This window comes from Podarcis gaigeae (assembly GCF_964106915.1).
Source record: "Podarcis gaigeae genome assembly, chromosome: 5".
NCBI classification, from domain to species: domain Eukaryota; kingdom Metazoa; phylum Chordata; class Lepidosauria; order Squamata; family Lacertidae; genus Podarcis; species Podarcis gaigeae.
The window spans coordinates 101,279,981-101,293,839 of record NC_139681.1 but is presented as its reverse complement, the minus strand read 5'-3'; the positions used below and the strand labels follow the sequence as shown (position 1 = coordinate 101,293,839).

The 13,859-nt window shown below is 50.6% G+C and overlaps 1 protein-coding gene across 10 annotated transcripts in view; it reads right to left on the bottom strand.

Moving 5' to 3' along the window:
• DLG1 (discs large MAGUK scaffold protein 1) overlaps positions 1-5,933 on the bottom strand; it is an 82,880-nt gene extending 76,947 nt beyond the window's left edge. For all 10 annotated transcript variants that reach the window (XM_083739321.1, XM_083739330.1, XM_083739333.1 and 7 more), the window contains exons 1-3: positions 5,878-5,933; positions 5,530-5,661; positions 3,653-3,819 (exon numbers count right to left, since the gene is read on the bottom strand). In XM_083739321.1, the coding sequence (XP_083595447.1) occupies positions 3,653-3,819; positions 5,530-5,661; positions 5,878-5,896 (318 nt within the window). In that variant the 5' untranslated portion in view covers positions 5,897-5,933. The remainder of the gene's footprint in view (positions 1-3,652; positions 3,820-5,529; positions 5,662-5,877) is intronic.
• Between the last annotated feature and the right edge of the window lie 7,926 nt (positions 5,934-13,859).

The window sequence follows — 13,859 nt, the reverse complement described above, 5'->3', positions numbered from 1 at the left end:
TTGAAGGAGGAGGGATATTCAAGGGAGCCTCTCCTCCCCCTTCCCTGTCTAACTGCTGCCTGTTGAATCTTACCCTTTCTAGGTCACCAACCAGTCCAAGAAACAAGGGGGACGCTGAATATATGATCAATAGTTAAATCCCGGGATCCTGGACCAGCGCACCTTGCACCTCCAGCAAATCCCTTGCAACGTACAGAGCATCAAGCCTGCTCTCCAGACCTCTGCTTCTCCCTGAGAACAAGGCAGGTTCCCGGCTTTACTAACTCTGGTCTTCCAACAAGGTGGAACCCAAAGGCATCTAGATGCATAGAATTCCTCAGAGCTGAGACTGGCAAACACACACAAACCTCACTGGTCCAATTATGAAACTTTATTAAGAGTATACAGTGGTACCTCAGTTTTGAAACAGCTTAGTTTCCAAACAACTGGGAAATCAAACACCGCAAACTTGGAAGTCAGTGTTCCGGTTTGCGAACTTTGCTTCAGAAGCCAAACGTGCTCCTGAGCTTCCATTTGTACTGATGCACTGCTAATTTGCGGGCCCCCCCCATTGTAATTGAAACCTTCTGTTTGCGTTCTGAGATGATATTTGGTGCTTTCGTTTTTGCTATTTTTTTCATTTCTGTTTTTGTGACTGTGGCTTGCTCTTCGTTTTATGGGACTCTGACTTGTGACCAGTTCAGCTACTGATTGATTGTGTGACTGTGGAAATGGATAAAAGCCCCCCATCCAAACAATGACTATCATCAGTGCAGGTAAGAAAAAAAATAATTTTATTTTTTATCATTTACAATACTGTTTTATTTATTTTATAGTACAGTACATTGATTATTGTTTTCGTTTTATGGATCAATGGTCTTGTATCATAGCAAAATTAATGTTAAATTGCTGTTTTAGGGGCTGTTTTTAAAAGTCTGGAATGGATTAATCCATTTTGCATTACTTTCTATGGGAAAACATGCCTTGGTTTTGGAACGCTTTGGTTTTAGAACGGACTTCTGGAACAGATTAAGTTTGGGAACCAAGGTACCACTGTATTAGAAAGAGTATACAAGGAATTTTGGGAGTGGCCTTACTGGCCAGCGGTTTATACCCGGGTGGGTGGGGCACGGGGAAATGTCTTGCAGGCAGCAGCGTCTAGGATGTGGCTTGTTTTAATAACGTGTAGCCTAAGGCTGGATTTGAAAGAAGGTCCTGCTGCTCCTCGCACTTTTTTGGAAACAGTCCTTCAGGCTTTTGTGTTCCAAAATCCTGCCACATCTGTCTAAGGAGAGGACTATATGTGGGGTGGGTGAGAAATTCGCCTTGGATTTATAATTTGAACTTCCTGAAACAATATGTGAACTGAAATGCATCCTTCTTTCAGAATCCACACTTCCCCAAATTTTGTGGTGCGTTTCCCCAACCGACTATTAAGGGAGTGTAAGACAACTGCTGAGATTAGTGAAAATGACACACAAAAACACATGATGTGTCTTGCATGACAGAGCGTTGCATGCATGACAGCTGAACAGAAGTCATGGGCGTGTGCCAAGTGCAATGAGCTCTTGGTCCTCCAGGTATAAGTTTCTTCAGCTGGAGAAATTGAGAAGGGGTGGACAGATTTGAGGATGAGGTCCCCAAGGACGTGGTAGCAACATGCCACTCCCAGGATGACAGCTCCTCTGCCGTCACAGAGATGGAGGTTCTCAGGAAAGGAAGGGAATGATTCCTCAGAAGGAACTCTTGGAGGATGAAGCACAGCATGCTCACATGCCGAGCATATGCCTCTGGATTTGTGACAGGCGAGCACCCAGGCCTGCAGCCACAGTACATTAGGGATAGATAAGTCACGGTGTGGTCCTGGAAGCAAAATTTAGGTTGCTAGGTAGAACGTTGGAATATGGTACCTCCAAGGTATTTTGCATGTACAGCCAGAAGGACAAGCAGAGTTAAGGGATATCCATGTACCTTGGTTCTCAAACGCCTTGGTACCCAAACAACTTGAAACCCAAACACTGCAAACCCGGAAGTAAGTGTTCCAGGGTGCGAACTTTTATTGGAAGCCAAATATGCTCAGTTTTGAGTGTTACGCTTCTGTTTTGAGTGTTACACTGAGGTCTGTCTGTTTTTGCAGCTCTTTTTGTTTTGTTTTTTGTGACTGTGTGGAACCTAGTTCAGCTGATTGATTGATTGATTGATTGATTGATTGACTGAAGTACATTGTTTATTGCTTTCATTTTATGGATCAGTGGTCTTGTTAGATAGCAAAATTCATATTAAATTGCAGTTTTAGGGGTTGTTTTTAAAAGTCTGGAACGGATTCATCCATTTTGCATTACTTTCTATGGGAAAACGTGCCTTGGTTTTGGAATGCTTTGGGTTTTGGAACGGACTTCCGGAACGGATTAAGTTTGAGAACCAAGGTACCACTGTTTAGATGATGCAGTGGAGGAGGGAGGAGGTATCCTGGGTTCCTCTGTGCTGAGAAACATTTGGGGGCAAACCAGGATGTACAAAAGGGGATGATTTTACTTGAAATTGAAGTTAAAATCAAACTGGAAGTTAATATCAAAAACATGGAAGAGCAGCTTTTAAGCTGACCCCTAGAAGAAAGCCACCAGGGGCTAGTTCAGGAGGAATCCTACATCCTAAAGGCAAAGAACACTTGACCATCCAAGCAGGGATAGGGTAGGACTAGGCGCAATGAACATGCAGCAGGAACCAGCTGCCTCTCTAAGGTCTTGAAAGATCATGGGGGCTGTCACTTCCTACATCAAAGAGGACACAGAATCAAACAAACTAGACATCTCAGAAGGGGTAGACTTCCCCTTGGATCATTTTGAGGGGCAAAACAGAATGCTAAGCTGGAAAGACCCTCAGTTTGATCAATTTTATCACATATAACGTCAGGTGAATATCTCAACTTGAAGGTGTTAAACATTCTTAAGCATCATCTGAGAGTCAATCCTACTCCAATGTGAAACAGAAGCAGGCTGAATAATGAAGGCATGCTGTTGCCCAAGAACAAAACTGAGAGAGACCGGGTGGCACTGTAAGCCTTCACTGCAAACAATAAAATCCAAAAATGTATGTGCCTTTGTTTTACAACTTCTTTCCAGATTGCTCACTTCCACCTTTGGCAACACACAGAACATTCCACATCCCTCCATAACCTCAGTGGGGCAACATATGACAAGGTACTCTTGTGGAGATTTCCACTGGGACAACTATTACATACTGTTATCTCTTGATGCCACAAAAACTCAGAGAGTCTTGTAGGTTGATTAAACTGAAGGACAGCAACATTCCTCAAATTCCACCAACTAGCAAGCTTCATAAGCCTGGGTTCCCCACATATTTCTAGTCACTGAGACACAACTTTTCACTCTTCAATGACTTCTGTATGGAGAAACAGGAAGACTATACAACTTGGAAGAAGCGAGGGGTGGTGGGCACACCCTACCTGACCCCCATTTCCAACTCTGGTGTTTCCAGCTCATTGTCCAAACAGAAAAATACTGCAGATTCCCAGCCACACAAGGATACAAGCTTGGCAACCATCACTCTTTGATTTACTGTCAAATTGACCACATGTCTGTACAGGAGATCTAGATCTAAGAATGGCCATCTCATTGGCTCAAGAGCCAGAGCAAACATTTTAAAGTCATACCTCTGTGGTCGGGCTAAGGCTGCTTGGCAGTGTTTCAGAAGTCACTGTTGTGCTTGGAAGGCTGGAGAAGTCCCATGTATTCACAGGCTGTACAAATTCAATCTGCTTTGAGCGATCAACACTTTTGGGATTGTCAAGTAAAGTCACTTCATAAAATTCTTGAATATCTGGAGAGTGAGAAAATATGGTTCAGCACTTGCTTTTCAGAAGAGATACTGTATGCAGTTGTTGCTTTCTACTTGATCTTCCTTCCACCTTCAATTTATAATCAGATCTCCATCAGAATAAGGGAGCATCTTGTCAGCAAAAACAGCAGCGCCACATGGCGCACACACAGAGACATGCTAACTGTCAGTGGCAGAACTTACAAAGCCTGTAAAGAAAGCACAACTTTAGGATATACAGCCAATTATACAAGATGGTGGGGCAGTAAACTCTTAGAATGAGAAAATCATTCCAGGCTTTCTAGCATCTACCTGAGAGTTCCCATGGAAAAGAAATGTGAAATTGCTAAGGTTCTAACAGAAAAAATTAACTGAGATCAGCCTCCACAGCTGAGGACTGGAAAGCAGCCAGTGTAACACGAATGACTGAAAACATAAGATAGGGGACACCTGGCTTGTCAGTTGTGCATGTGAAAAGGATCTAGGGGTAGACCACAAGCGTAACGTGAGTCAACAGTGTGATGCAACAGCAAAAAATGTTAACGCTATTCTAGGCTGCATCAACAGAAGTTGAATGTCCAGATCAAGAGAAGTATTAGTCCCACTCTGTTCCACCTGGGTCAGACCCCACCTGGAGTCCAGTCTCCAGTTCTGGGCACCACAATTTAAGAAGGATGCTGACAAGCTGGAAGGTGTGCAGAGGAGGGCGACCAAGATTATCAAGGATCTGGAAACCAAGCTTTATAGGGAGCAGTTGAAGGAGCTGGGTATGTTTAGCCTGGAATGGAGGAGACTGAGAGGAAATATTTCAAGGGCTGTCATATGGAGGAGGGAACAAGATGGTTTTCTCTTGCTCTTGAGTGCAGGACTCAAACCAATGGTTCCAAGTTACAAGAAAGGAGATTCCAACTAAACATCAGGAAGAGTAATAATTATTTTATTATTATTTGTATGCCGCGCATCTGACTTGGTTGTCCCGGCCACTCTGGGCAGCTCATAACGGAATATTAAAAACACGATAAAACACCAAACATTAAAGCTTCCCTAAACAGGGTCAGATAGTTGATTATTTCCTTGACATCTGATGGGAGGGTGTTCCACAGGGCGGGTGCTCTTTGACCGTGGAAAGAGGTTGTGGACTCGCCTTCCTTGGAGGTTTTTAAGCCGAGGTTGGGTGGCCAACTGACATGGATGTTTTAGTTGAGATTCCTGCATTGCAGGGGGTGGGACTAGATGACTCTGGGGGTCCCTTCCAACTCTACAATTCTATGATTCTATTCTATGAAGCGGAAGCAACAGGCTTCTGCAAGGAAAAAGTCTGTCTCACAAACTGTGCTCTCCAAGAGCATCAACAGGCAGACAGACAGAAGTGATCTGACTGACATTGTGTACTTTGACTTTTAAATTTTTTTGACAAGATACTTCTTCAAAGACCTTTGAGTAAACTTAGCAATCATGGATTAAGAGGAGAGGTCCTTTGTGGATTAGGAGTTGGCTAAATGGTAGAGAAAGTTTTCCAACTGGAGATACAGAAAGTGGAAAGTGTGCCTTTTAAACAACTTGCTCATAAATGATCTAGAGTTAGGGGCCAGCAGAGAGGTAGCCACGCTTGTCTAGGAACTTGCCAAACTGAGTGAATGTGCTGCAAAAGGAGGAGGACAGCAAATGCCATTCCAGGCGCCTTCTTCCCTCCCCGGCTGCCCCGATACTCGCCTAGGAGAGCCTGGAAGAGGCTGCTCTGGAAGATGCCGATGACTCTCTCCACGGAGCTCCGCAGCTGCCTCTCGTCCGCCCGGCTCAGCTTGGCGCGGTAGTCCTCCAGAAGGCGCAGGGCGCGCTGCGTGTCTGCAAAAGGGGCACCGTCGCTGCACGGGGGCTCCGCCGCCCCGCCCCGCCCCGCCCCGCCCCGCGCTCTGCACGCGCTCAGAGGCTCCCGAGCGGCGCCGGCTCCCCCTCGGCCGCCCGCCCTCCCGCCTCCGCCCCGGGGCGCCGCCCAGGAAAACTTTCCCGGAGGGCGCGCGCGCGCTCGCCCGCCCTTCTTCCCTCCGGCCGGCGCCTCACCTTGTTTGCGGACGGGCATGGCGGGGCGCCGGGGAGCGGAGGGGCCCGCCTGCGCCTCGCCCTGAGGGGGCTCCTCTGCCCGCCCGCCCTCCTGCTCCTCCCGCCGCCTCCCGCTCGCCCCGCCGCCGCCCGGGCCTCCGCCGCCTCAGCCTCCGCCGCCTTCGCTCCCTCCGGGGGCGCCGCTCCGAAATTCCAAACTTTCCAGGCAAGATGGCGTCGCGGGCCTGGCCGGCGGAGGGAGGCGGAGGGCGGGGCAGACACGCCCCCTCCGCGCCCGCCCGCCAATCCGCGCCGCCGCCAGCCACCTACGGGGCGGGGCGGGACAGGTGAGCGGCGGCCGGACGGAGCCCCGCCCACGGAGGAGGAGGAGGAGGAGGAGGAGAGGCTGCCCAAGGCGCTAGTCCTCAGCGGACGGAGGCTGGAACCCCGCCTCCGGGCGCGGGGCTGGACGGGCCGAGGCAGCCAGCCCTTCGGGGGTCCCGGCTTGTCAGAAGAGCCTTGGGGAACCCTCTTCGCCGCCTTCCCCTTGCGGCTCTGCGCAGCTGGAGTCCCTTGTCCCGCCGAAGCTGCTGAGAGGGAAGAGGGAAGAGTCCCTCCATTTCCACGGTCCCCTCTTGTCCTCTCCGCCTGACGCCTTTGAGGCAGGCCGGGCCCCAGGGGCTCCGAGCTGGCGCTGGGACTCGGAAAGGCCCGTCTCCGCCCGGGGTCAGCTCAGCCATGGGCCTCCCTCCGCAAGACGGGGGGGGGGGCTGATAATGCTGCTGCTGCTGCTGGAAGAACGTGAGCGCACCTCACACTCTCAAGCAGCCCTGGGTCCCTGCTGTGTAAAGGACGACCCCCAGCCCCCCCTTGGACCAACACTTTGCTCATGGGGTGTGGAGGGCCATGAGATGGGACTGAGGGGGTTGCTGCCAGGCTGGGCCATCTCTGCCCAAAGGGACACGGGGGAGCCAGCAGTCCTGGTCAGGTGGGGGGGGGGTCTTCAGATGGCCAGAAAGCGGCCAGAAGTCCAGCACTGGTGCAGCTCCTTCCCACTGTCTGGCGGGGAGGGGCATTTGGACCCCAAAGCATGAAAATCTTGCAGCCTACCAAATGCATACTCTGAGTTCCAGAATCTGGATTCTGCGGCTGCATTTCAGGAAAGAGAGAGAGCGCGCCTCTCCTTCAGGGGAGAAACCATCTCTTGGCACAGCCTTCTTCCTCACTTCAGGGCAAGGGCCATTGTTTGCTCTCTCCACAGATGGCTCCCAAGTGCCCTGGGAGAGATGCCCTTGATGGCTGGTGCATCTGGAGGCTGGCCAGACCGTTGGATGGGCTGCCGTGAAGGCACCCACAAGGCTTGGGCTGCTGGGCAGGGAGCCAGTCCACAACAGTTCAAGGTGATACTGGGGGTAAAGGTAAAGGTACCCCTGCCCGTACGGGCCAGTCTTGCCAGACTCTGGGGTTGGTGCGCCCATCTCACTTAAGAGGCCAGGGGCCAGCGCTGTCCGGAGACACTTCCGGGTCACGTGGCCAGCGTGACATCGCTGCTCTGGCGAGCCAGAGCCACACACGGAAACGCCATTTACCTTCCCGCTAGTAAGCGGTCCCTATTTATCTACTTGCACCCAGGGGTGCTTTCGAACTGCTAGGTTGGCAGGCGCTGGGACCGAACGACGGGAGCGCACCCCGGCGCAGGGATTCGAACCGCCGACCTTTCGATCGGCAAGCCCTAGGCGCTGAGGTTTTACCCACAGCGCCACCTGCGTCCCTCACGATACTGGGGTTAGTTGACCAAAATAAAAAATGTTGTTGTTGTTTAGTCGTTTAGTGGTGTCCGCCCCTTTGTGACCCCCTGGACCAGAGCACGCCAGGCACTCCTGTCTTCCACTGCCTCTCTCATGCTGGTAGCTTCCAGAACACTGTCCCACCATCTTGTCCTCTGTCGTCCCCTTCTCCTTGTGCCCTCCATCTTTCCCAGCATCAGGGTCTTTTCCAGGGAGTCTTCTCTTCTCATGAAGTGGCCAAAAGTATTGGAGCCTCAGCTTCACAAAATAAAAAATATAATACAAAATAAAAAATAAAACGTTAAAAGAAGCACAGTGCACTGATCCAATGCAGGGGGGGGGGGCTTGAATTAAATTTAACAGGTGTTGGATCAGCCAGTGTCAACCCCAGGACTGGAGGGAAGGAGGAAGGATGGCGGAGGTCTTGGGGGATCCAGAAACAGGAATGGCCTCTTGCTTCTTACTCCTGAGCCAGCCCAACTTTGCCAGAGGGTTGGTGGACCACTGGATGTGATCACATATGCTGCCCCCCCCCCCGCCTCCTCCCAATGCAAAGGCTAAAATCCAGCTTTGTCTGTGAGGGCTCACAGAGGAGAGGTTTCTGTGAGAGTGAGTGCGTGGAATAGCTGCTCCTGTAGTCGGCTGGTGGGGATGGAAGGGCTACGGCTTGGGGTGGGGCACCTGCTTGGCATGCAGAAGATCCCTGGCCCAGTCCCTGTGGCATCCCAGGTGGGAGAAGCTCCTGTCCTGGGTTGCTGGAGAGCTGCTTCCAGCCAGGGCAGGTGATGCTGAGCTCAAAGGCTCAGTGACCTGGAGCTTCCAGAGTGTTTCCAGGTTCCCAGGGAAGGAGGCAGCCCTGCCTGTGGCAACTGCCATGCGGCAGCGTCCAAAGGAAGATCTTGCTCTCGTTCTTCTGCTTGGAGGCCAACGCTGAGCTGCCTCTGGAATGAGGCTGAAGTTGGGTCTGGCCAGGGAGGTGGCTGAGCTGATCATGAGCAAACCTTTCCACAGCCACATTTGGGCAATGACGTTTGAGATGTTTATTTCTCATGATTGCAAAGGAAAATTCTTCTGAACAGCCAAGCTTATTCGGTGGCTAAGAAGCTTTGCCGTTTGTGGAGCCAGCCCCACTGGAAAGTGTCGTGGGGCAGAGAGATCACATAGCCAAGTTCCCAGGCTCCAGGCCGGAGGACTTGGGCTCAGACTGGCTAAGCCTGGCATTGGCCCTTTGCAGGTGGAGTTTTGCCAGCAAAATGGACCCAGTAAAAATGTGCAAAGGGATATCCCTCGGTGTTTGCCCGCAAAGCAGTTCTGTGGATGGACCAGCCACTCTCTGTCCCTTTTTACTGATGGGGAGGGAGGGCCACACAGAGGAGCCTGCTCCTCCAGAATCAGGCCCCCTGGAAGGGTGCAAAACGTCGGAGCCACAGGGGCAGCCTGGCTGAGGGGAGGGAAAGAGGGAGCAAAAACCAGAGATTGGCTATCCTTGCACTTAGCTGGAGACTTTCCAGGGAAATGTTCAGGGCCGTTGTTAAGGAAAAAATAGACATGGAAAAGCAGCACGCACCAGGAAGCACTGAAATCTGTGAGGTGCTCCTCCAATGCCAGGACAAGGATGCCTGCTTGAATTCCTGCATTGCAGCGGGATGGACTAGATGACCCATGGGGTCCCTTCCAGTTCTATGCTTCTGTATCCCCTTCTGGGGTCCTCCTGGCCCCCTGTCTGTTGAGCCCCCTTCCTTCTTTGCTTGCACAAAGCTTCTCCCTCAGAAATTAAGCAAGGTCCCTCCCCTTTGGGCATTTACTCTGACTTGTTTGCATGGAGGTTAGACATCTTCTCCCCAACAGATTGTTTTTCCACACTTTCTAGCACACTTTACTATCACTTTCTGAACTTCAAAAAGTCTTTGTTGTTGTTTTTTAAGGGGATTTGTTCTGACTGAGTACTTTCACCCACTCCCATTGCACAAACCTAAATTTCCAGCATGAGACAGAATCCTTCCTGCAAAATGCTGGAGGTGACCATGATTCTGTGACCACGGGCTGAAAAAGTTTTAGCAAAGCTCAAAAGGTATTCGCCTTCCAGCCACTGGAGTTCCAGCCAACGAGCAGGTTGGGCAAAGCAAGGCAAGGTAGGCTGTGAATTGTTGGCATCCATCCCAAAGCAAGGAGGGAGCCATCACCAGAAGGGCTTTGTCCAGTCACCCAGATTCTCTGCAGCTCATAGAGCTGTCTCCATTCCTGCAGAATTCTTTCTCAACAGCGGCTCATTCCCTTCCGGTGTGGCTGTTGGACTCTGTCCCTTCAGCACTGCCAGCTGCACCTCAGTTTTGGGCTGGGCAGAAGGCACCCTTTGTGGCCGGCCAGAGGAGTTGAGAGAGCCTGAAGCCCTCACCCTCCTCCCTAACCACTACTCATGCTGGCTGCCTGGGCTGATGATGGGAGCTGCCATCCCACAATACCAAGATTTCTGGCCCCTTCTATTTGTGCTGGGTGAGGGAATGGTGGTTGCTCAGAGGCCATGCTGCACAGTGACCAGAAATTGGTCCTGGCTATCAATGCTGTGCATTGTGGTTTGTTGCTGATCTTCATCTAATTGCATCCAGGTAGACTTTGAAGTGCCCAAGGCCCCCTTTTGGGCCACTTCAGCATGTATTCTCTTCCCAAATTTGCTGAAGGTGCACTCCTTCCTGCCCCCCCCCCCGTCATCACAACTGCTTCCTGCCATCCTGCAACTCACTCTTTTGCATGAAGCACGTTTGCTGCTGTTCAAAGATTTATGGCGCATCTTTGAAGATTCAGCAGCTGCTCTGCAGCCCTCTCAGCTACAGGTCTCCCTGGGTCAAGGATCCCTCCTGCTCTTGTCCTAGCTCCTAGCGCCACATCGACAGGCCTCCTTTCCGGCTTCTGCACACTCAGCGCAGACCGGCTCCTCCAAGAAGCCTGCACAGAACAGAGACACAGACCCTCCAAGTGCCCTTATTTTCCAGGGACAGCCCCACATTTACAGAAGCCATCTTGGCTTCTGATTTGATCCCAGAATGTCCTGCTTTTCCTTAGGCTGCCCCTATTTTCATTGGTGAAATGTTGCAGTTTATGGAGACGCAGCCCGTTCTGGTATGTCATGGTGAACAATGGCACCGTCTGCGTGGAGCAAAGGGAAAGGGGCTTCTAGATCCGGGTGTTCACAGCCCCGTCTGCCAAAGCTGAAAGGTTGGTTCCAAAACACCACCAAGTGGGTCTGTGTGCCAACAGCAGCCAATGCAAGTGGAAATAAGGGAGGAACTGATCCTGTACTCCCACAACAAGCCTTGAGCCTTCCAGTTCATGCCCCCACTTTGCCAGGAGAGCAGCCACATGTCACTCAAGGCACAAGGTTTTGAAGGGGCCCCAAACTCCATTTTTCAGGTTCACCCCCACATGTTTTTACATGATAGGGAAGGGGCACACTCAGCAGGATGGGGTGCAAATGCTTTAAACGAATAATAACTAAATAAAGGCTAGTCGGTATCTAGCCTCATTCTGCCACTCAGGCAATGTTCAGGATCTTTCTTGCTGTGACGATGCCAGCCAGGATCACCCGGCAGCACTCAAAGTATTTGAAAGAAACCCCAAATCTCCACTTCCCGGTGCCTCAAAAGCAGCAAACCCTGAAAAGGCCAACCAGAGCCCAATGGGCAGCTTCACGTTGATCTAAGTAGAGAGCAAATTAATGTGGACTTGGCCAGAGGATTAATGGCAGGACTTGGCTGCCGCAGATTCAAACAACCTCTTTGGTGCCCTTTGAGTTGTCCTTCCAGCAGAGCCAGGAGGGCAGAAGCTCCTTCACACCCCACCCAATCAACAGTCTCTGCTGCGCCTGGAGACCTGCCCTCTTGAAATCAGGGGACACGGAATGCAAGGCTGTTGTGTTCTCTTCCCCTTCACTGGAGAGGAGTGGAGGAAAGAAAGAAAGGGCACGGAGGCCGGACCCTGGCATGCCACCCCTCCCTTCCTTGGCCTCTCTTGGCCTTAAGGAGCTGGGCTGGGGAGGGGCAGCATCTGCAGAGGCCTCTGCCACCACCAGGCAGGAGCCTCATCACAGCTATCTGCCAATCACCCATTCCCACCACCCTTCTGAGTAATACCCCTCCCCACCTTCTCACTATATAGAAGGGTCTGGAAACTTCTGTTTCAGTGTATCTGAAGAAGTGTGCATGCACACGAAAGCTCATACCAAGAACTAACTTAGTTGGTCTTTAAGGTGCTACTGGAAGGAATTTTTTTTGTTTTGACTGTGGCAGACCAACACGGCTACCTATCTGTAAATAAATACTTGGGTACATGGAGGGCATGCAAATCGCAGGGTGACTTGTCCGCCTGGGGTGAAGGCTGCAAATGTTGCCTAGATAGCTTAATAGTTGTCAGTCTGGATAGAGCACGGTGCTGATCATGTCAAGTTTGCAGGTTCCGTCCCCGAATCCCCGAATGGGAGAGCTGCAGGTTCCTGCCTTGCAGGGGGTTAGACTAGATGGTTCTCGGGGTCCCTTCCACCTCTACAATTCTATGATTTTATGATCACACTAGGCACAAGATGATGGCCAGAAATGAGAAACTGGAAGCCGGATGTAGATTGCTAGGTAGGATTCTGAAAGTCAGAATCTCTATGGCAGCTTTCTGGTGAGGTGGTGCTGGTTCCACACCCAGGGCCAGCCAGCCAGGCTCCCCTTTGTGGTCTCAGTGAATGGGAGAGACAATGGTCTCGGGAGGAAGGCTTGGATCTGTTAGGCACTAGAGAACATGCTGGGACAAGCCTGGTTTGAACAAAAGGGTTGGGCTCTGCTTGAAGAAGGATGGAACCAGATTGTTAGTATTTACAATAAAACAGGTGGCAGAGCAGCTTTTAAACTGATTAGGGGGGAAAGCTGAAAAGAGCTGAGGAGGTTCAAATGAATCTCCTCCCAGGGGTGAAGATGATAACATGGATGACAATTTATATGGAGGCTGAGAGGAACTAGACATTATGAGTGCAAGGGCACAAGAAAGCAATTCAGAGAGGCCAAAGCACCACACATGGTGTGCTAGTGTTGTGCATCAGTGCTAGAAGCCTCCAAGCCAAGATGGGCAAACCAGTGTTTGGTCTTACAGGACGGACAGCACTGAGAGCATAATGGAAACCTGGTGGAATGGAGAGAACCAGTGGGACATGCTTATCTGGATATTCTTCGTCTTCTCTTTGGTGATCACTCCTAGCAGAGTAATTTTGTCTTCCATGAACACAGTCTTAACAGTGAGTCTGTAAGTGACTGTGGAAGCCAATTCTGGATCCACACGTCCTTCCACAGTGGGGACATAGGTTTTCATGTGGGAGTTGTTCATGGTGAGGGTTTGCCAAGCAGTGGCGTAGCGTGGGTTGTCAGCACCCGGGGCAAGGCAAGTAATTTGCGCCCCCTAACCCGTGGATTTGAGCCCCCTAACCCTAACCCCCAGATGTTGCGCCCGATGTGGCCGGGCCCCCCTGAGCCCCCCACGCTACGCCACTGTTGCCAAGTGTGCCTTCCTCTTAGCTCGTTTCTCCCTTTCGTCTGAAGTTCGTGCTTCTTCAAAGTCCACAACACTTTTGTTAAAGGCTGTTCTCCAATTGGAGCACTCACAGGCCAGTGTTTCCCAGTTATTAGTATCAGTGCTTATACTACATTTTTAAAGATTTGCCTTGAGAGCATCTTTAAACCTCTTTTGTTGTCCACCGGTATTACACTTTCCATTCTTGAGTTGGGAATAGAGTAGTTGCTTTAGAAGACGATAATCAGGCATCTGAACAACATGATCAGTCCAACGACGTTGATGTTGAAGAATCATTGCTTTGACACTGGTGATCTTTGCTTCTTCCAGTACACTGGCATTAGTTCACCTGTCTTCCGAAATGATGTGTAAAAATTTTCAGAGACACCGTTGATGGAATATTTCTAGGAGTTGGAGATGGTGTTTATATGTGGTCCATGTTTCACAAGCATACAGTAAGGTTGGTAGTATGATAGCTTTGTAAACAAGCATTTTGGTTTCTCTGCAAATGTACCTTTATCTGGTTATAAGCTCTATAGGAAGGACAGAAAAGGACATAGCAGAGATGGTCCACAAAAGGGCAGGGTCATTGTGGGTGTAAATACTGGCCCCCAATAGTAGTTTGGTACTGGGATGCGCTTTTGTCTGCCTGATCAAAATGCTCAAGGAGATCTT